The sequence below is a fragment of the Mobula hypostoma genome, chromosome 9 (genome assembly GCF_963921235.1).
Source record: "Mobula hypostoma chromosome 9, sMobHyp1.1, whole genome shotgun sequence".
NCBI classification, from domain to species: domain Eukaryota; kingdom Metazoa; phylum Chordata; class Chondrichthyes; order Myliobatiformes; family Myliobatidae; genus Mobula; species Mobula hypostoma.
In genome coordinates this window covers 116,085,563-116,107,736 of record NC_086105.1, presented here as the reverse complement: position 1 = coordinate 116,107,736, position 22,174 = coordinate 116,085,563, and the positions used below count along the sequence as shown (strand labels likewise).

Sequence of the window (22,174 nt, the reverse complement as noted above, 5' to 3'; positions counted from 1 at the left end):
AGACAATAGGTCGGCCAGGACAGGCAGGTTTGTGGATCTTGGGTAGGAGGTAGAAACGGGAAGTGGGGGGTGTGGGAACTATAAGGTTGGTAGCAGTGGATGGGAGATCCCCTGAGCGGATAAAGTCGGTGATGGTGTGGGAGACAATGGCCTGGTGCTCCTTAGTGGGGTCACGATCGAGGGGTAAATAAGAGGAGGTATCCGCGAGTTGTCGCTGTGCGTCGGCAAGGTAGAGGTCAGTACGCCAGACTACAACAGCTCCCCCCTTATCGGCGGGTTTAATAATAAGGTTAGGATTAGTGCAGAGGGAGTGGAGAGCAGAGCGTTCCGAAGGAGTGAGGTTGGAATGGGGACAAGGTGTGGTGAAGTCGAAATGGTTGATGTCCCGTCGGCAGTTAGCAATAAAGAGATCCAGAGCAGGCAGAAGAGCAGAGCGGGGTGTCCATGAAGAAGAGGAGGGTTGAAGACGGGAGAAGGGGTCATCGGTGGGGGTGGAAGAGTCTTTGCCGAAGAAGTAGGCTCGGAGACGGAGACGGCGGAAGAAAAGTTCCGCATCGTGGCAAACACGGAACTCGCTGAGGTATGAGCGAAGGGGGACAAATGTGAGGCCCTTACTGAGAACAGAGCGTTCTGATCCGACAGTTGAAGGTCAGAGGGGATGGTAAAGACCCGGCACGGATGAGAGCTGGGATCAGAGAGGGGAGGGGGGAGGCTGGTGGTGTCAGTGGAGAGGGGAGGGTTGGGGTGAGAGGAAGATGGAGCCTCTGAGGGCCCAGGAGTTGACGGTGGGATCTGAGGAAGACGGGGCTGCGGAGTGGTGGTGGGGGAAGGGGAGACGGGAGTCACAACAGCAACACCTGGAGTTCAAGGCTGGAGTCGTAGTTGGTGGTTGCACAATCACTTCGAATGTGTCCATGGTCGTTGCTGGAGTCCGGGTTTTGAATATGCCCTGAGGTGTTGGACCTAATCAGTTCCCCTCTACCACCACTCTGCTCCATCTAGCAGAATTAGTCCTTACTCTTAATAATTTCTCCTTTGGCTCCTACCACTTCCTCCAAACTAAAGGTGTAGCTATGGGCACCCGTAGGGGTCCTAGCTATGCCTGCCTTTTTGTTGGGTTTGTGGAACAACCTATGTTCCGTGCCTATTCTGGTATCTGTCCCCCACTTTTCCTTCGCTACATCGACGACTGCATTGGTGCTGCTTCCTGCACGCATGCAGAACTCGTTGACTTTATTAACTTTGCCTCCAACTTTCACCCTGCCCTCAAGTTTACCTGGTCCATTTCCGACACCTCCCTCCCCTTTCTAGATCTTTCTGTCTCTGTCTCTGGAGACAGCTTATCCACTGATGTCTACTATAAGCCTACTGACTCTCACAGCTATCTGGACTATTCCTCTTCTCACCCTGTCTCTTGCAAAAACGCCATCCCCTTCTCGCAATTCCTCCGTCTCCGCCGCATCTGCTCTCAGGATGAGGCTTTTCATTCTAGGACAAGGGAGATGTCTTCCTTTTTTAAAGAAAGGGGCTTCCCTTCCTCCACTATCAACTCTGCTCTTAAACGCATCTCCCCCATTTCACGTACATCTGCTCTCACTCCATCCTCCCACCACCCCACTAGGAATAGGGTTCCCCTGGTCCTCACCTACCACCCCACCAGCCTCCGGGTCCAACATATTATTCTCCGTAACTTCCACCACTTCCAATGGGATCCCACCACTAAGCACATCTTTCCCTCCCCCCCCCTGCATTCCGCAGGGATCGCTCCCTACACAACTCCCTTGTCCATTCGTCCCCCCCATCCCTCCCCACTGATCTCCCTCCTGGCACTTATCCATGTAAGCGGAACAAGTGCTACACATGCCCTTACACTTCCTCCCTTACCACCATTCAGGGCCCCAAACAGTCCTTCCAGGTGAGGCATCACTTCACCTGTGAGTCGACTGGGGTGATATACTGCGTCCGGTGCTCCCAATGTGGCCTTTTATATATTGGCGAGACCCGACGCAGACTGGGAGACTGCTTTGCTGAACATCTACGCTCTGTCCGCCAGAGAAAGCAGGATCTCCCAGTGGCCACACATTTTAATTCCACATCCCATTCCCATTCTGACATGTCTATCTACGGCCTCCTCTACTGTAAAGATGAAGCCACACTCAGGTTGGAGGAACAACACCTTATATTCCGTCTGGGTAGCCTCCAACCTGATGGCATGAACATCGACTTCTCTAACTTCCGCTAAGGCCCCACCTCCCCCTCGTACCCCATCTGTTACTCATTTTTATGCACACATTCTTTCTCTCACTCTCCTTTTTCTCCCTCTGTCCCTCTGAATATACCTCTTGCCCATCCTCTGGTTCCCCCCCCCTTGTCTTTCTTCCCGGACCTCCTGTCCCATGATCCTCTCGTATCCCCTTTTGCCTATCACCTGTCCAGCTCTTGGCTCCATCCCTCCCCCTCCTGTCTTCTCCTATCATTTTGGATCTCCCCCTCCCCCTCCAACTTTCAAATCCCTTACTCACTCTTCCTTCAGTTAGTCCTGACGAAGGGTCTCGGCCTGAAACGTCGACTGCACCTCTTCCTACAGATGCTGCTTGACTTTGAGCATGTGTTTCTCTGTGTCTGTAAAAGCCCTTGTAAAAAGTAAACACACTGCAGAGAAACCATAACATGAGCTGGTCACCATAGCAACCTCGCAATTCTGCAGACAGTAGAAATTCACACAGAGCCCAAAAGTCAGTCTCACTTCTCTCTCTCTCTCTCTCTCTCTCTCTCTCTCCTTAAAGTGACAGTCCACAGAAAATATGAACCCTAGGGGTACATAACATAAGGGACATCTTCAAGTAGTTTCAAGTTCCTCGGTATACACATCACTGATGATCTCACCTAGACTGTACACAGCAACTTTATGGCAAAAAAAGCACAACAGCGTCTCTTCCACCTCAGCCGACTGAAGAGCTTCAGCATGGGCCCCCAAATCCTCAAGACCTTCTACAGGGGCACCATTGACAGCATACCACCTGGTACAGGAACTGCACCAACCTTGACCGCTGGGCACTGCAGAGCGCATCTGTGAATGTGAACTTCCCTCCATTGAGGACATTTACAGCAGCAGGTGCAGAAAGAAGGCCTGGAAGATCATTGGGGACACCAGTCACGCCAGCCATAAAATTTTCAGCTGCTTCCAACTGGCAAACACTACCGCAGCATTAAAGCCAAGACCAACACTGCAACAGAGACATAACACAAAGATTTTTTACTCCCTCACATTGTGGGATGGATGTAAGATTTAAATAAATGCTAATCTCTCTGGAACAATCCACTGTCCCCACAGGCTTCAAGGCAGCCACCATCATCCTAGTGCCCAAGAGGACAATGGTAGTCTGTCTTCTATACTACCATCCAGAGGGGCTGACTTCAAAAATAATGAAATACTTTAAGCAGCTGGTTATGGATACATTAAATCCCATCTTCCTGCTACATTGGAACCTTTCCAGTTTGCTTATCACTCAAATCGGTCCACTGACGAAGCAATAGCCTCGGCCTTCCACTCTGTCCTGTCCCACTGGGAAATAGTGCTTCATAAACCAGGATGATAATTATCGACTTCAGCTTAGTGTTTAATAAAATCATCCCTCAGAAGCTTGTGGATAAACTGTCCTTGTTGGTTCTTAAACCTCTTTCTGTCATTGGATCTTGGATTTCTTGACAGAAAGACCACAGTCAGTCCATGTGGGCAGCAACACCTCTAGCTCCATCATGCTAAGCACCAGCAACTCCCCACCCCCCACCCCAAGGGCTGCATGCTTAGCCAGCTGATGTATGATTGTACTGCTTGATCCAACTCAAATCAAATCAACAAGTTCTCTGATGATACAACAACGATGGTTGAACTCACCAACAGCAACAACGATGATGAGATAGCGTACAGAGAGGAGGTAGAGCAGCTTGTAGAATGGTGTGAGCACAATGTCTTGAGTCTCAACATGGACAAGACTAAAGAGATGATTGGGGACTTTAGGAAGGTGCAGGCTGACTGCTCCTCACTGCACATAAATGGCTCCTCCATGGAGACAGTTAGGAGAAACAAGGCATTGGGAGTGCACATAACAGACGATTTCACCTGCTCCCTTAAAACCAACTCTTTAGTCAAGAAAGCACAGCAGCGATTCCGCTTTCTGAGGAGACTAAGGTGAGTCAGGCTTCCCCCCATTTTTACAGAGCACATTTGAGAAAATACTGACCAGCTGCATCACCATCTGGTATGGGAACTGCAAGGCATCTGAATGCAAGACCCGACAAAGGATTGCAAGAACTGCTGAGAGGATTGTCTTCTACCCAGCCAAAATATTTATCAGAAACACTGCCCACACAGGGGCCCTTAACATTGTCACAGATCACTTCCAGCCATCCCATAATTTCTTTGACCCTCTACCTTCAGAAAGGAGATACCATAGCATTAGGACAAGAAATTGTAGGATGGGAAACTGCTTCTTCTCAGGCCATGGAACTACAGAACTCCCTGCCACCACCCTGATCTCATCACTTAGGAAATGCCAATAGCATGATACTGGTTACTCTTTGACTTGTGTCATATATGCACCTTATGCTAAATGTGGATATGTTGTATTATTTAGTTAATTTATTTGTGATATTTATGTGTTGTGTACGAGTTATACATACTGTTCAGTGCACCTTAGTCCAGAGGAACGTTGTTTCATTTGGCGATACACATGTATACAATTGAATGACAATAAATTTGAACTTGAACGTGCACTTGAGATGTGTGGCCCCATGGACAGTTACGGTTTGTATAATGGCAGAATGTGTGTGTGCAAGATAAGTGAGCCGGTTGTGAACTGGAGAAACACCAGTTCATAGAAAATATTGGCTTGATTATAGAAATTGACATTCATAGTGAAGAAAGAAAATTGCAAAGTAGCTTAATTTAAAATATAATCTATACAGTTTAAGATTCAACCAGGGGCCACAATATGGATGGAAATTCAATCACTTAGGAATCTTAAAAGCAAATAAATGTTATGCAAATTGAGTTGCCATTTATACAGTGTGAAGGAGACACATTCACCTTCAATAAGACTATTAATTTTACGAAACAGAGTACTTCACCAGTTGTCAAAACTTAGGGCTTTAAAGTGTCCATGTAACTAAAGGTTTATTGGATCTTAATTTACCATTTTACAGTTATGATGCCATTGTCTGTCAAATAAAAATGAACCACCCATGAAAATTGGAATTATCTTAATCCAAATAGATATCAGTGAAGATAGTTAATTATGATCAACATGTAGGAATACAATATAATCATGCACCATTAATGAATCAATTTCAGAAGATCAAACTGATTCCAATATTCCATCTCAGTCAGAATATAACAAAGCCAAGCCTCAATTACTTTATTTAAAAGAAAATTAAATACATAAAGTATACTGATTATTTTATAACAATGCACTACAGCATTATCAAATATGCTGCCTTTCAGATAAAATATTAAAACATTCCATGCTGATGGAGCAGCTGTGTGGATAAAAAATCATGGCACTAATAAATCATTTCTGAATGTCTTCAGTAACATTACATGCAAACAAGCTGTCACTGTCCTTTAAAAGCACAAGAAATTTATCACCCAAATGCTGATATTGCCTCTTCGGCTCTTGCATCTTGCTCCTCAAATTCAGCTCAAGGTAAAAGTTACCTTCCACAAGAAGCTTACGCTTCCTCTGAACCACCTTTTGACCTTTGGATCAAAAATTATTTTTCACCAAATTAATTCTGAATCCCTGTTCTACCAAGAAAGACAATAAAATTGGTATACTGTAAATCATACGTTCCTAACCTTTATGTAGGTGGAAAATGTGAAGCCAGGCCAATAAATTAAACTGTGCAAAATCAGGTTTAATAAGAGCCTGCAGGTTTAGGAACCATAGCATATTATAATTTAACACCAGCGGCTCCAAAACGATGCAAGTGTCAATATACTGGCAGCTTTCCTCAGGAACATTTGATAATGAATTAATAAAGGCAAATAAATGAAAAAAACCATTATCTGTTCAGAGCAGCAAGCCACTTCCGCTGTTAAAAGCACTTAGTTCCTGTACACAAAAAGATGCAGCAAGCTTAGATGGTTGCAGCCAAGCAGTGTCTCAACTCCTAACTCAGGAATTATTATTAACAATAGTACCTGTAGAATACACTTCCACTGGAGCACTCTACAGTGCAGCACTATCAATTGCACATCAAAGCAGAGACACAGTAATACAGGTGTCCCCCGCTTTTCCAATGTTCACTTTATGAAACCTCACTGTTACGAAAGACCTACATTAGTTCCCTGTTTTCGCTTTCAGAAGGTGTTTTCACTGTTACGAAAAAAAAGCAGCGCGCCAAAAAATCAGTGCGTGATAAAAGGCAGCGCGCGCCCCGAGCAGCTGCTCTCCCCGGGAACCGCATTCTAGCCAGCATTGTTTAAACACATGCCTGTGAGCAGCCGTTTGCAAGATGAGTTCTATGGTATCAGAAAAGCCTAAAAGAACTCATAAGGGTGTTACACTTAGCGTAAAACTAGACATAATTAAGCGTTTCAATCGTGGTGAACAAAGCAAGGACAAAGTGAGTTTGGCTTGTGGAAGCTGACGAACATGTTGAAGAGGTTTTGGCATCCCATGACTAAGAACTGATAGATGAAGAGCTGATGCAATTGGAAAAAGAAAGGATAACAATCGAAACCGAATGCAGTAGCGAACTAAACGTGAAGCAACTGCGTGAGATTTTCGCTGCAATGATAAAGTCTGACTTTAATTTTGAAAGGGTACGTAGGTTTAGGGGATATTTGCAGGATGGTTTGAGTGCTTACAAAGAACTGTATGATAGAAAAATGCGCGCGGCTCATCAGTCAAGCAAGCCTTCCACATCAGCCACAGCAGACGACGAACCTCGACCTTCCACATCGAGGCGGGCAGTCATAGGAGAAGATGAGCTGCCTGCTCTAATGGAAACAGACGACGAGATGACACCCCAGTGTCCCACCACCCAGGCTGCAGACAGATACCGATTCGCGGAGAATGCAGCGGTAGCCGGGAGGCACACAGCACATCTTTAAGAAAAAAGCCAAAATAAACATGCTAATTAATTAGGTGCCGCCCGACACATAATTGTCGGCCCAGATCAGAGACAACGCAATCGGAAATCGGCACTGATCTGGCCAACAATTACATGCCGGGGCGGCACCTAATTAATTAGCATGTACAGCTTCATAGCTTAAAGGTTACTGGAGAGCACTTGCGCCTTGTTTTTGCCAACAACGCTTGCGTGAGATTTTTGCTACAGAGAACAGTGCAGTAATTATTGTGGAAAAGTATTTCTACTTTATATAGGCTGTGTATTTATCATATCATTCCTGCTTTTACTATATGTTACTGTTATTTTAGGTTTTATGTGTTATTTGGCATGATTTGGTAGGTTATTTTTGGGTCTGCGAACGCTCACAAAATTTTCCCATATAAATAAATGGTAATTGCTTCTTCGCTTTACGACATTCCGGCTTACGAACCGTTTCACAGGAACGCTCTACCTTCGGATGGCGGGGGAAATCTGTAATGAAAACCGCCAACCAAGTGCATTGAAGGCTACAACTGGACTATTTGTCTACTGGTCTGACCAAGAAAGAAACTGAAGGAGCTGGACTTGGTTTGGACCATGCTACTAGAATTGGTGTGTGAATGCGGTGTGCAGTCTTCGTTACTTTTCTTGTGATCGCAAGACCCTGTCGGACATTGACAGTGTGGAGTGTTGCAAGTCTGATTCACTGGTTTATTGGCAAACAGCAGGGAGGAATGGTGGGGGAGGTGTGTGGCCTTGGTTATGGCAGGGACTAGGACTCGAGCAGTGGAGTCACCTGTTTGCAGCCTTCCAAAAGAGAGGAGTCAGAGTCTCTGTACTCCACAGGAGTAGCCAAGGTGGTCGGAGGGCAATGGTGCCGTCCTCCAGTGTTCCCTTGGGGGAAATCGTCTTCTTCTTCTTCTTCTACGGTGGTTAGCACCCAGCTTAATGGTGCATTACCGCCACCTTCTGCTCCGGAGTGTGCAATAGACTTACATTCTAAATCCCTTCACCCAATCTCAATCTCTCTCTCAATCACACACACACACACACACACACACACACACACACACACACACACACACACACACACACCCTACACTTTATCCTCCCACCTTTGGCCATCCTAGTACCTATTCCTACTTATCCATCATATCTTATAAAAAAAACCCTGTACCCCTTAAAGCTAAAAATACCCTGACCTGTGCTCTCACACCCATGCCCAGCAACCCTTTTCATGTGAATTCCCTTAGATTAATTCTCATCATCTCTCTCTGTATCCCATACTTCCTGCAACTCAGAACTACATGATCTACTGACTCCTCTTCCTGACATTCCTCACACAATCCTATCTGGTGTGTCCCTACCATTTTCAATGTTTTATTTAATGCACAGTGCCCCAGCCTTAACCTAATCCACACAGTTTCCTCTCTTCTGTATCCACTACCTACCCTTGAGTTTTTTCTACTGAAAATCTACATCCCCAATCATAACCCCACCCCACCACTTCATTAATTGCTCCTTGTAGTTTCCTGATTATATGCTCCATGTTCCTGCCTCTTTTCCACAAGGCCCCATCATCCACAAACCATGACCTACCTATATCCACTGGTACCTTTGTGAAGACATCATTGATCATAATGATGAAAAGTAACGGGCTAATCACACTACCCTGAGGTGTGCCATTTCCCACTCTGTACTGTTTTGATAATTCTGATCCAATCCGAACTTGAATTTTTCTACCAAACAAAAAATCTTCAATTCAATTAAAAACTCTCCCACCAACCCCCATCTTGTGCAGTTTAATTAACAATCCTTCCTTCCACATCATATCATAGGCTTTTTCTATGTCAAAAAACACTGCAACTACTGACTCTTTATTTACCTGGGCCTTTCTTATTTCAGTCTCTAACCTTATCACTGAGTCCATGGAATTCCTTCCCTTCCTAAAACCACTTTGATAACTTGCCAGCATTCCCCTCTTCTCAGGCTCATATGATAAACTTTCTGTTATCATCCTTTCCATTATCTTACATATATTTGATGTTAATGCTATTGGTCTGTAGCTAGTGGGTTTTGACAGATCCTTGCCAGGTTTCCTTACTGGAATTACTACTGCTTCTATCCAGGTACTTGGCAACCTTCCCTCCTCCCACACTCTGTTATAAAAATGCAGCAACTGCAAGAGCGCTCCTACTCCTAGATTTTTTAGCATAACATAGCATATCAGATCTTTCCCTGGGGAGGTTGGTCTCGATCTCTTTATTGCTCTCACCATTTCTGCCAACATAAATGGATCATCAATTATATCATCTGTTTCTTCCCTCCTGTTAAACACACCTGGGCGTTGACTCATTGTTCTTTCCCTTCTCCTTCTCCCTTCTTCAGACAAATTTTCTGAACTGTGTATCTGTACAAACGACTTGATCTCAGCCTTATCCCCACTGGAGACTGCAGTTTCCTCCTCAGATATCATTACTGGATATTCCCATTCCCTTCTATCTCCTCCCATCCTCTTAATCATTCCCTATAGCTCTCCCACAGGTGTTGTTCTTCCCATTTTGTTGCAAAAATTCCTCCAACTTGCCCTTTTAGCTTGACGTATAGTTCTTCTCACTACTGCCTGTGCCTTCTTATATTGAATCAAATGTTGCATATTATGGGTTCTTTTAACTAGCCTGAATGCTCTATTTCTATTTTTTTTTAAAACAGCCTAACAACATTCCTCTGTCCACCATGGTACCAGTTTCCTATTCATCCTATTTTTACTCCTGGGTATAGATCCTTCTGCTGCCATAATAATTGCTGAAGTCACCTGACTGTTTAATTCATCTATATTTCCAGAAATGTCAATCTTTGTCAATGCTTCTTCACTCAACTTCTGGAACTTACCCCAATCTGCTTTTCCAAACACCCACTTCGGGACTCCACCACCTGGTCTTACTTCAACTCCTTCACCCACTGAACATAAAGCTGGGTAGTGATGACTGCTTATTGCTGAAGCAGTCCAAAAGCCTCAGTTACTAACTCCAGCCAAGGTATTAGACACTAACGTAATAACTAATACTAACTCAGTTCCCATTGTTATGTTTTGGTGGAAGACAAGCTGTATTGTATTCAAATGCCAACTGCTGCAACATTTATAGACTCAGGGATTTGGACTATAGATTTTTTTTTGTGTGACTGTATTTTGTTGCTATCTTATAAGTGCTATGTGTGCCCTGTGTTGTGTATGATTGTTGGTGTTTTGTACCTAGGCCCCAGGGGAACATTGTTTCATTTGTCTGTAGTCATGGGTATTCATGTGTGGTCGAATGACAATTAAACCTGAACTATTTTGTATTTGCACAATTTGTCTTTTACACATTGTTTGTTTGTCTTTGTTGTGTGCAGTTTTTCATTGATTATATTTTGGAGCTTAGAAAAATAGAGGGCTATGGGTAAGCCTAAGTAATTTCTACGGTAAGGACATGTTCGGCACAGCTTTGTGGGCCGAGAGCCTGTATTGTGCTGGAGGTTTTCTATGTTTCGAACATCTAGTCAGTATATGTATTGTTTACAAGGATTGACGAACACTAACTCCTAAAGTCCATCTTCAGACATGGAGTAGTGAAGCACCTTCAATTACTCCAAAAGACTGAGGTTTGGTAAAATACTGAAAGGCTTTTATTCGCTGTACAATACGACCTCCACAGTGAGTGTCTGCCCCTGGACTGAGGGAGAGGGGCAAGGCGAACACCTTTATACAGGACTCTGTGGGAGGAGCCACAGGGGCAGTCAGCAGAGGGGTGTGTCCAGACAGGTAACCGAGTTACAACATATATACATGGATTACCACATTCACCCCTCCTTTTTTTTTTAAAAAGAGTCCCGCAGGGTGAAGTGACTGACAATATTTACAAGAAGTATATTTACAGGTCAAGTCTATCAGGCGGTCGAGTCCGTCGCTGTGATCTACGTAGCACCGGCGGTGATTGCACCGGCGATGGCGGTTGTGCTGGCTCCGGCCTGACTTCAGGTGCCAGCACGTTAGGCATCGGTAATCCCTCGTGCGTGTGCATCGCGCCCGGTATGAGAGTGTCGTGTGGTGTCTGTCTAGGGTTTGGGGTGCACGGTGACTCGTAGGTACATACATCGGTGGGTATGGGGTCAATAGTCACCACGGAGTGTTCAGGGTAGGGGCCCGGAGCTCCTGCGGGCGCCAGGTCGCGGATGGAGACCGTGTCCTCCCGCCCATCAGGTAAAACCACGTAGGCATACTGGGGGTTCGCATGAAGTAAGTGAACCCTCTTGACTATCGGGGAGTATTTATTGCTCCTCGCATGTTTTCGAAGCAGCACTGGCCCCGGGGACGTCAGCCAAGATGGTAGGGTGGTCCCAGTGGTCGACTTTCTGGGAAAAGAAAAGAGCCGCTCATGAGGGGTGGCATTGGTGGCCGTGCATAACAGGGAGCGGATGGAGTGGAGTGCCTCAGGAAGAACCTCCTGCCAGCGAGAGACTGGTAGTCCCTTTGACCTGAGGGCTAAGACTGTGGCTTTCCACACCGTGCCATTCTCCTTCCCCACCTGTCCACTCCCCCGGGGATTATAGCTCGTGGTTCTACTGGTTGCAATTCCCCTAGACAGTAGATATTGGCGCAGCTCGTCACTCGTAAACGAGGACCCTCTGTCACTGTGGATATAGCATGGGTATCCGAACAGAGTGAAGAGCTTGCTCAGGGCTTTTATAACTGACGTGGTAGTGGTGTCGGGGCAGGGGATGGCGAAGGGGAACCACGAGTACTCGTCAATTACGTTAAGAAAGTACACATTGCGGTCGATGGAGGGAAGGGGGCCCTTAAAGTCAACACTCAGTCGCTCAAAGGGGCGGGTGGCCTTGATGAGTGGTGCCCTTTCGGGTCGGTAGAAGTGCGGTTTGCACTCTGCGCAGACTTGTCAGTCCCTGGTCATCATCCTGATCTCCTCAAGGGAGTAAGGCAGGTTCCGGGCTTTCACGAAGTGGAAAAGCCGGGTGACTCCCGGGTGGCAAAGGTCTACATGTAGGGCGTATAGCCGGTCAATCTGCGCGCTGGCACATGTTCCCCGGGATAGGGCATCGGAGGGCTCGTTGAGCTTCCCAGGCCTGTACATGATGTCATAGTTGTAAGTGGAGAGTTCGATTCTCCACCTCAGAATTTTATCATTTTTGATTTTGCTCCGCTGCTGATTATTAAACATGAACGCGACTGAGCGCTGGTCAGATAGCAGGGTGAACCTTTTGCCGGCAAGATAGTGCCTCCAGTGCCTTATAGCTTCCACTATGGCCTGGGCCTCTTTCTCTACCGCAGAGTGCCAAATTTCAGGGCCTTGAAGGGTACGGGAGAAGAACGCCACTGGTCTTCCTGCCTGGTTGAGGGTAGCAGCCAGCGCAAAGTCGGAGGCGTCACTCTCTACTTGGAAGGGAATGGCCTCATCCATCGCATGCATTGCTGCTTTGGCAATGTCCCCTTTTATGCGGTTGAAGGCCACGTGGGCCTCGGCAGAGAGGGGGAATGTGGTGGACTTGACCAGGGGGCGGGCCTTGTCTGCATAGTTACAGACCCATTGGGCGTAATATGAAAAGAAGCCCAGGCACCTTTTGAGGGCTCTGAGGGTATTGGGAAGAGGGAGTTCCAACAAGGGGCGCATACGGTCGGGGTCAGGGCCAATGACTCCATTCTCCACGACACACTCAAGGATAGCAAGTCCGGTGGTCCCAAATACACACTTGTCCTTGTTATAGGTGAGGTTGAAAGATTTGGCCACTTGGAGAAATTTTTGGAGGTTGTTGTCGTGATCCTGCCGGTCGTGACCGCAGATGGTGATGTTATCCAGATATGGGAACGTGGCCTTCGGTTGGCACTGGTCCACCATCCGGTCCATTGCCCTCTGGAAGACAGATACACCATTCGTAACACCGAAGGGGACACGCAGAAATTGATAAAGCCTGCCGTCCACCTCGAAGGCAGTGTAAGGGCGGTCCTCCTGGCGGATGGGGAGCTGATGGTAAGCGGATTTTAGGTCTATGGTCGAGTACACCTTGTACTGTGCTATCTGATTGACCATATCCGCGATGCCGGGTAGAGGGTACGCGTCGAGCTGTGTGAACCTATTGGTGGTCTGGCTATAGACCACAACCATCCTATTCTTCTCCCCGTTCCAAACAACCACCACCTGCGCCCTCCAAGGACTTGTGCTTGCCTCAATGACCCCCTCCCTGAGCAGCCGCTGCACCTCCGACTTAATGAAAGCTCTGTCCCCTGCGCTGTACCTCCTGCTTTTAGTTGCCACAGGTTTACAGTCGGGGGTCAGGTTGGCGAACAGCGGTGGGGGAGGGATCCTGAGGGTGGAGAGGCTGCAAGTGGTGTCAATAGTGTGGCAGTTGGCATGATGTTGGGTGGGATGCGCGGGTCGGTGTGTGTGTGTGGTCAGTAGCGGGGTACGTGACATATCTCTACAAAACTGGGGATTTACGAGAGTAATTGGCGGGAGGGGCCCATCATACTTCATTGTCACGCTTTTCAGGTGGCCTTGGAAGTCCAACCCCAGCAGCACAGGGGCACACAGTTGAGGCAAGACCAGTAACGTAAAGTCCCAATATTCTGTGGCCTGCACCACTAGTGTCGCTACACAACCCCCCCGGATGTCTGTTGTATGCGACCCGGAGGCCATGCTGACCCTCTGACTTACCGACCGTATCATGAGTCCACAATGCTGCACTGTGGCCGGGTGGATAAAACTCTCCGTGCTGCCTGTGTCAAACAGGCAGCTTGTCCTGTGACCCTCCACCAGGATGTCCATCATTGACCTTGCGAGCTAGTGGGGAGCGCTTTGGTCGAGGGTCACGGAAGCCAGGGTGGGGTCACTGTCTTGGGGCGTTGTTGCCGTGTCGCTAAGCGATGCCGAGCATAGACGCTGTTTATCGGCCGCAGGTATTGTCTTTTGAGTGCGTTCATTGCGCCGTCGTAGTTCGGCTGGTCTCTGATCAGCGAATAAACCCGTGGACTGACCCTAGAGTAGAACTCTGCGCTTCGCTACGGGGTCGGTCGCTTTAATCTCCTCTAGATACGCTTTGAAGCAGGCCAGCCAGAGTTCGAAAGCGTTTCCAGCTTCAGGTGTTTGCGGATTGAGGTCTAATTTTTCTGGTCTCAGGGACTGTTCCATGTTTTAAAACGTACAGCGAATAAAATTGAAGCACCTTCAATTACTCCAAAAGACTGAGGTTTGGTAAAATACTGAAAGGCTTTTATTCGCTGTACAATATGACCTCCACAGTGAGTGTCTGCCCCCGGACTGAGGGGGAGGGGCAAGGCGAACACCTTTATACAGGACTCTGTGGGAGGAGCCACAGGGGCAGTCAGCAGAGGGGCGTGTCCAGACAGGTAACCGAGTTACAACATATATACATGGTTTACCACAAGTAGTCTACAAAATATAATTACAGTTCCATATTTATCATTTTGAGAAAGGAGTGGACAGCTTATTGAAAGAGTGGTTTAAAATAAAGAAGATACTGCCATGCATTGCTACAGAGTGTACAAAAAAAAAGTTAAACCTAATCTATTTCTATTAAGATGTTGGTTCAGATACAAGTCCCACAATTTGGAATATTTCAGTTTTAATGATTCATGAAAAGCAATGAAATGAAATATCTTACTTATCTCAAATGTCATTAGAAATGGGGATGGTGCCGGAGGATTGGCGTATTGCTCATGTTGTTCCATTGTTTAAAAAGGGTTCTAAGAGTAAACTTAGCAATTATCGGCCTGTGAGTTTGACGTCAGTGGTGGGTAAGTTGATGGAAGGTATTCTTAGAGATTGTATATATAATTACCTGGATAGACAGGGTCTGATTAGGAGCAGTCAACATGGATTTGTGCGTGGAAGGTCATGTTTGACAAATCTTATTGAATTTTTTGATGAGGTTACTAGGAAAGTTGATGAAGGTAAAGCAGTGGATGTTGTCTATATGGACTTCAATAAGGCCTTTGACAAGGTTCCACACGTTATTAAGGTTCAATTGTTAGGTATTAATATCGAAGTAGTAAAATGGATTCAGCAATGGCTGGATGGGAGATGCCAGAGAGTAGTGGTGGATAACTATGCGTCAGATTGGAGGACGGTGTCTGGTGGTGTGCCTCAGGGATCTGTACTGGGTCCAATGTTGTTTGTCTTATATATTAATGATCTGGATGATGGGGTGGTAAATTGGATTAGTAAGTATGCAGACGATACTAAGATAAGTGGAGTCCTGACGAAGGGTCTCGGCCTGAAACGTCGACTGCACCTCTTCCTAAAGATGCTGCCTGGCCTGCTGCGTTCACCAGCAACTTTGATGTGTGTTGCTTGAATTTCCAGCATCTGCAGAATTCCTGTTGTTTGCTAAGATAAGTGGAGTTGTGGATAATGAAGTAGGCTTTCAAACCTTGCAGAGAGATTTAGACCACTTAGAAGAGTGGGCTGAAAGAAGGCAGATGGAGTTTAATATTGATAAATGTGAGGTGCTACATTTTGGTAGGACTAATCAAAATAAGACATGCATGGTAAATGGTAGGGCATTGAAGAATGCAGTAGAACAGAGGGATCTAGGAATAATGGTGCATAGTTCCCTGAAGGCGGAATCTCATGTGGATAGGGTGGTGAAGAAAGCTTTTGGTATGCTGGCCTTTATAAATCAGAGCATTGAGTATAGGATTTGGGATGTAATGTTGAAATTGTATAAGGCATTGGTAAGGCCAAATTTGGAGTATTGTGTACAGTTCTGGTCACCGAATTATAGGAAAGATGTCAATAAAATTGAGAGGGTACAGAGGAGAGTTACTAGAATGTTACCTGGGTTTCATCTCCTAACTTACAGAGAAAGGCTGAACAAGTTGGGTCTTTATTCTTTGGAGTGTAGAAGGTTGAGGGGGGACTTGATAGAGGTATTTAAAATTATGAGGGGGATAGAGAGAGTTCATGTGGATAGGCTTTTTCAATTGGGAGTGGGGGAGATTCAAACAAGAGGACATGAGTTGAGAGTTAAAGGGCAAAAGTTTAGGGATAACATGAGGGGGAACTTCTTTACCCTGAGACTGGTAGCTGTGTGGAACGAGCTTCCAGCAGAAGTGGTTGAGGCAGGTTCAATGTTGTCATTTAAAGTTAAATTGGATAGATATATGGACAGTAAAGGAATGGAGGGTTATGGGCTGAGTGCAGGTCGGTGGGACTAGGTGAGAGTGAGAGTTCGGCACGGACTAGAAGGGCCGAGATGGCCTGTCTCTGTGCTGTAATTATATAGTTATATGGTTTTGCTTTCCACCTAACTTCAAAAGAGGAAGTGGAAAAGTCAGTTTGCCTGTGAGAAAGGCATTGAAGAAACAATTTTACATGCAAGGCAATTTTTCATCCATCTTGTCCATGTGGCTCCTAGCAGAATATTCTAGACCTCCTCTCCTTACTTTCCTCCAACCCTGGATCTCATTTTCTCCCAGCTACCCATCAGCTCTGTTTTCATTCCTTTTGCCACTGATGTTCACAAACAGGCAATTTACAATTACTGATTAACATAGCAACACATCTTTGGGAGGCAGAGAAAAAAAATCACAGCACCTGACAAAAATTCATGCTGCTGCAGCAAGAATGTGTGAACTTCACACAAACAACTCCCAATGTCAGGTTCAAACCCTGCTGCAAGCACGGTCCATGGAAACTTGGCCAAACGTCAACTGCGAGATTTCTGAGTGAATGGCCAATACCACACTCCATAATAGAATTTTCTTCTGCTGACGTGTTAAATAATTGCAAATTGACCAACATAATTTTGAAGGAAAATAGGATGAAAGACAAGTAAAACAGGAAAATCATCAAAATATTTACAAGGAGAAAAGATTTAGGACATACAGTTTGCATTAGAGTTTGTGTGTTGAGACCTCCAGTAGGTAAGGCAAAAGAAGGAAAATGGAGAAATCATGGTAATATTAATTATGGGAATTATCTTGATGAAATTAGAGACAAATTCCTGTTTTCTGAAATTGCTGTTTCTGAATCATTGAGTATGTGTCTTCAGGCTCCTGTATCTCGTCTGCAATTAACAAGTAGCAAGAAGAGAGCATTTCCTAATGGTGAGGGTCATGATGAATGCCACCTTCTTGAGACATCGCCTCTTGAGGACCTCTTTGATGAGGTGAAAAGTCGTACAACTGGTTGAGGGCTTCGATCCTCTGCAGCCTCTTGAAATCCTGTGTATTGGAACCTCCATTATCAAACTGTGAAGCAATCAATCAGAATTATCTCCACTATACATCCATAGAGATTTATAAGAGTCTATGGTGACATACCGTATCTCTTCAAACACATAACAAAGTAGAGCCACTGGTGTACTTTTTCATGTTTGCAAAAATGTGTTGTGTCCAAAACGGATCATCTGAGATGTTGTTGCGCAGAAACTTGAAATTTGCTCACGTTTAAAGATAAAACCCAGAATTTCTTTGTAGTCAAAGCAAGTGTGAAGCTGACACAAAGTGTTGGTTCTGTCAACTCAGAATCAAGAATCCAGGCAATAGCATGCAACACCTCACAGGGAACTCACAGCTTTGTTTCTACTTTAAATGAAGCAAATACTGTTAACATTATTATGATTACATTTTCAGTATGGAAATAGGAATCTTTTCACTATCTTTTCAAGTTAGTGAAAAAAGTTCTGCAGATCCTGAGATTCAGTACATTTATTTTCTAAAGTGTTAATCTCAGCCCAAGGCCTTAAATTTTCTTCAAATCCTTCTCTGATGTAAACCCAACTGATGTACAGGTGTCCCCCGCTTTTTGAACGTTCACTTTACGAAATCTCACTGTTACGAAAGACCCTGTTTTCGCTTTCAGAAGGTGTTTTCACTGTTATGAAGAAAGGCAGCACGCGATAAAAAATCAGCGTGCGATAAATCGCAGCGCGCGCCCCAAGCAGCCGCTCTCCCCCAGATTCGGAACGGCATTGCTTTAACACGTTGCATTGAGCAACTGTTAGCAAGATGAGTTCTAAGGTGTCAGAAAAGCCTGGAAGAGCTCGTAAGGGTGTTACACAGCATAAAACTGGACATAATTAAGCGTTTCGATTGTGGTGAACGAAGCAAGGACAAAGTGAGTTTGGCTTGTGGAAGCTGACGAAGAAGATGTTGAAGAGATTTTGGCATCCCATGACCAAGAACTGACAGACGAAGTGCTGATGCAATTGGAAGAGAAAAGGATAACAATCGAAACCGAATGCAGTAGCAAAATGAATGTGAAGCAACTGCGTGAGATTTTCGCTGCAATGATAAAGTCTGACTTTAATTTTGAAAGGATACGTAGGTTTAGGGGATATCTGCAGGATGGTTTGAGTGCTTACAAAGAACTGTGTGATAGAAAAATGCGCGAGGCTCAGCAGTCAAGCAAGCCTTCCACATCAGCCACAGCAGACGACGAACCTCGACCTTCGACATCGAGGCAGGCAGTCATAGAAGAAGATGAGCTGCCTGCCCTGATCGACCATGAGATGACACCCCCGTGTCCCACCACCCCAACCCCCCCGGCCCCGGACAGATATTGTACCGATTCGCGGAGAATGCAGCGGTAGCCAGGAGGCACACAGCACATCTTTAAGAAGAAAAAACCCGGTCCAAGGAGGCAAATCATTTTCATATTTTCTGGGATTGCCCTAAATTAAGTCTATTTTGGGAAGGTATTCATAGAACATTAGTTAAGGTACTTAGGTCCCAGATACCTCTGAACTTTGAGACGCTCTATTTGGGGCATGTATTGTTCCTTGAACAGAAGGAAGATATAAAGTTGCTGCAGGCCCTCTTAGCGGCAAGTAAGAAATCAATCACTAGAAAATGGCTAAATCTAATACCACCTACATTAGAAGATTGGTACGAAATTATCCTGGAAATATTTAAAATGGAAAAGTTGACTTACTCCCTGAGAACTCAAAAAGAAACATTTTATCAAATCTGGAATAAATGGATTGAATATATAACCCCAATGCGAGCAGACTTTAGGTGACTCTCCTAATGATTTATATTGCTCTTCTCATCAACACAGTAATATTGCTAACGTAAGCACCCCTAGTCTAAATGTTTGTTTTTTTTTGGAAAATAGAGAATTAACACAAGTAAAGGGAAAGATTTGGGAAAGGGATTTAAAAAAATAAAAAAATTAAGTAAATAAGTACATAGGGATTGGATAATTATGTCTGCGGGCAGGAACAAGCACGAACAAATTGGGATATAAACACCTACAATGGTTGGTATATAGGCTTGTATGCAACATTTTGGACCAGTGGAAATGGTCCAGAAGGGTTGTATGGAAACTATTATTACCATTTTTCTTAACAACTAATTTCATTACTTAGCCTAATAGGTTAGATTTACCACAGTACATAATTATCTATTTAAATGTTTATTTTCCTTTTACATCATCTCAATGTGTACTTAAGAATGTATAAATAATTGTAGTTTTATACATATAAAAAAATGGAAAAGGTTATATGTGTGAAAAAAGTACATGATAATTGTGAATTCCTTATCCAAATAAAAATAAAATTAAAAAAAAAGAAAAAACCCGAAATAAACATGCTAATTCTCGGCCTGAAACGTCGACTGTACCTTTTCCTAGAGATGCTGCCTGGCCTGCTGCGTTCACCAGCAACTTTGATGTGTGATGCTAATTAATTAGGTGCTGCCTAGCACGTAATTGTTGGCCCAGATCAGAGGCGACGCAATCGGCACTGATCTGGGCCGACAATTACGGGCTGGGTAGCACCTAATTAATTAGCATGTTTATTTCGGCTTTTTTCTTAAAGATGTGCTGGGTGCCTTCCAGCTACCGCTGCATTCTTCGCAGCAATGTATCGGGTCGGCGGCCCAGAGGGTGGGGGCCACTGCACCACCCCAGCTTGCGATGACTCTGTCTAACACACCATCATCAGTGTGCTCTGCGCTGTCCCAGTTCCGGTAAGTGATACTACACTGTACATATATTATTTCTACTTTATATAGGCTGTGTATTTTTATGTGTTATTTGGTAGATTTGGCAGCTTTATAGTTTAAAGGTTACTGGAGAGCGTGTTTATGCCAACAGCGCTTGCATGAGATTTTCTGCCAAGAGCGCTTGCGTGAGATTTTCACTACAGAGATCTGTGCAGGCAATCGTTGTAGAGAACTATTTCTATTTTATATAGGCTGTGTATTTATCATATCATTCCTGCTTTTACTATATGTTACTGTTATTTTAGGTTTTGTGTGTTATTTGGCATGATTTGGTAGGTTATTTTTGGGTCTGTGAACGCTCACAAAATTTTCCCATATAAGTAAATGGTAATTGCTTCTTCGCTTTACGACATTCCGGCTTACGAATCGTTTCATAGGAACGCTCTACCTTTGGATGGCGGGGGAAACCTGTATAGCATCAAAGTATGATAGGTCAAATGAAGATTCTTTGTCCTGAAATGTTAAATCTGTTTCTCTTTCCACAGGCACTCCTTACCTGATGAGTGTTTCCAGTTTTATTACATATTGTTAGTTTCGGGTCAGGTTGCAAGGTTCTAGAGAACAGCCCTAGAACAAACTACATGCATATGTTGCTCCAATTCCTCATGCCTCACGTATACTAGATTGTATATTCAGCAGCAGACTTCATTAAAAACTCATGTAATGCATATAGAGCAACAGGCAAAACACTGGAGGAACACAGTAAGTCAGGCAGCATGAATGAAGGGAAATAGACAGTTAGCATTTTGGATTGGCACACTTCACTTGAATTGAGAGACAGTGGAGAGAGAGCCAGTTTACAAAAGGGAAGGGAATGGATCGAGCAAGAGCTTGAAGGCCATGAGTGGATTCAGTTGAGGAAGGGTGGTAGGTAGGTCCTCATACACTGTTCCTCCCAGTTCCCATCTGCTTCACATTCCGCCCCCCCCCCGACTTCCCTCTCCTGATTCCATGATCCACCTTTCTCTCATGTCTGATTCCATCTCTTTGTCTCCTCCAACAATCACTTCCCAGTTCCTTTTGCTAATTCCTCTCAGCCCTTCTCATCGCTTCTGCTCCCTTTCCGCCTTTTATCCTTTCAAACTATCAATTCAGGTGAACCCAGGAAGTTGACAGACCATACACACCATTGATGCTACCACTCTCACCGAGTTCCGACAGCATGATGCAGATGCTCAAATTCTGGCATATGGAATCTCTTATATCTGCATATAGTACATACAGTTTATAATGGTCAGTTCCCCATCAAATAAATTTTAAGTTCAGATGAATCTGAACACACAAATTAAAGCTGAATTGATAGATGGCAGAGTTACAGGAAGTTTACAAAGACCCTGAGTTGCATGACAGATAAGGACTCCACCAAAAGCCCAATGTAAGTGCTTGCCCTATAGTTTTGATAGTGACCAGAAGATTCATGAAATGGAAAACACATGTATCGATCAATGGGAATAAGAGAAGCGGTGAGTTTGATCATTGCTGCCCTAAGCGCCAACGGCGTAACGGGCAGCAAGGAGGAGTTTGATCAGCAGTTGTTCTCTCTGCTTCTTGCCACTCACCTGTGTTTTTATCATTTTCTTTCTTTTCGCATCCGGCATCAAAAGAGTTGGCTCTTGCTCGCTTAGGGAGATTTTCATCTTGCGGGTTTCAAGTTTACTTTTCTTCACTTTAGTCATCTTGGGAAATAAATTGATAGAACTATATTTTTAAAACTCTTAACATAAACAATCCCGATGGATTATTTACTGTACGTATAATTTAAAATGCTTGAGATTATGGTCCTAAACTGTCACTGAGGCAAACTCCTGTCCCACGTGGGTCTCAGATCAATCGTTCCGCCTATGCTCTTCGATATGATTGGGTCCTACACTGGTATGCGCACTGTTATTGGATCATGCCTATATCTCCCAGGCCATTGGCTACATTTTACGGCAGCACGCTGGATGCGACGGTGAACTGCGCGTGCGTGGCAAAGTGAAATGGGAAATGTCGGTGCGACTGGCTCCGAGACACATGAGAAATCCGATGGGGATCTCG

The 22,174-nt window shown here is 44.9% G+C and overlaps 1 protein-coding gene across 1 annotated transcript in view; it reads right to left on the bottom strand.

Moving 5' to 3' along the window:
- The window catches only part of LOC134351987 (uncharacterized protein C7orf50 homolog), a 440,201-nt gene extending 418,234 nt beyond the window's left edge, over positions 1-21,967 (bottom strand). Inside the window, exon 1 of the mRNA XM_063058984.1 lies at positions 21,697-21,967. Within this exon, the coding sequence (XP_062915054.1) occupies positions 21,697-21,813 (117 nt within the window). The 5' untranslated portion in view covers positions 21,814-21,967. The remainder of the gene's footprint in view (positions 1-21,696) is intronic.
- Between the last annotated feature and the right edge of the window lie 207 nt (positions 21,968-22,174).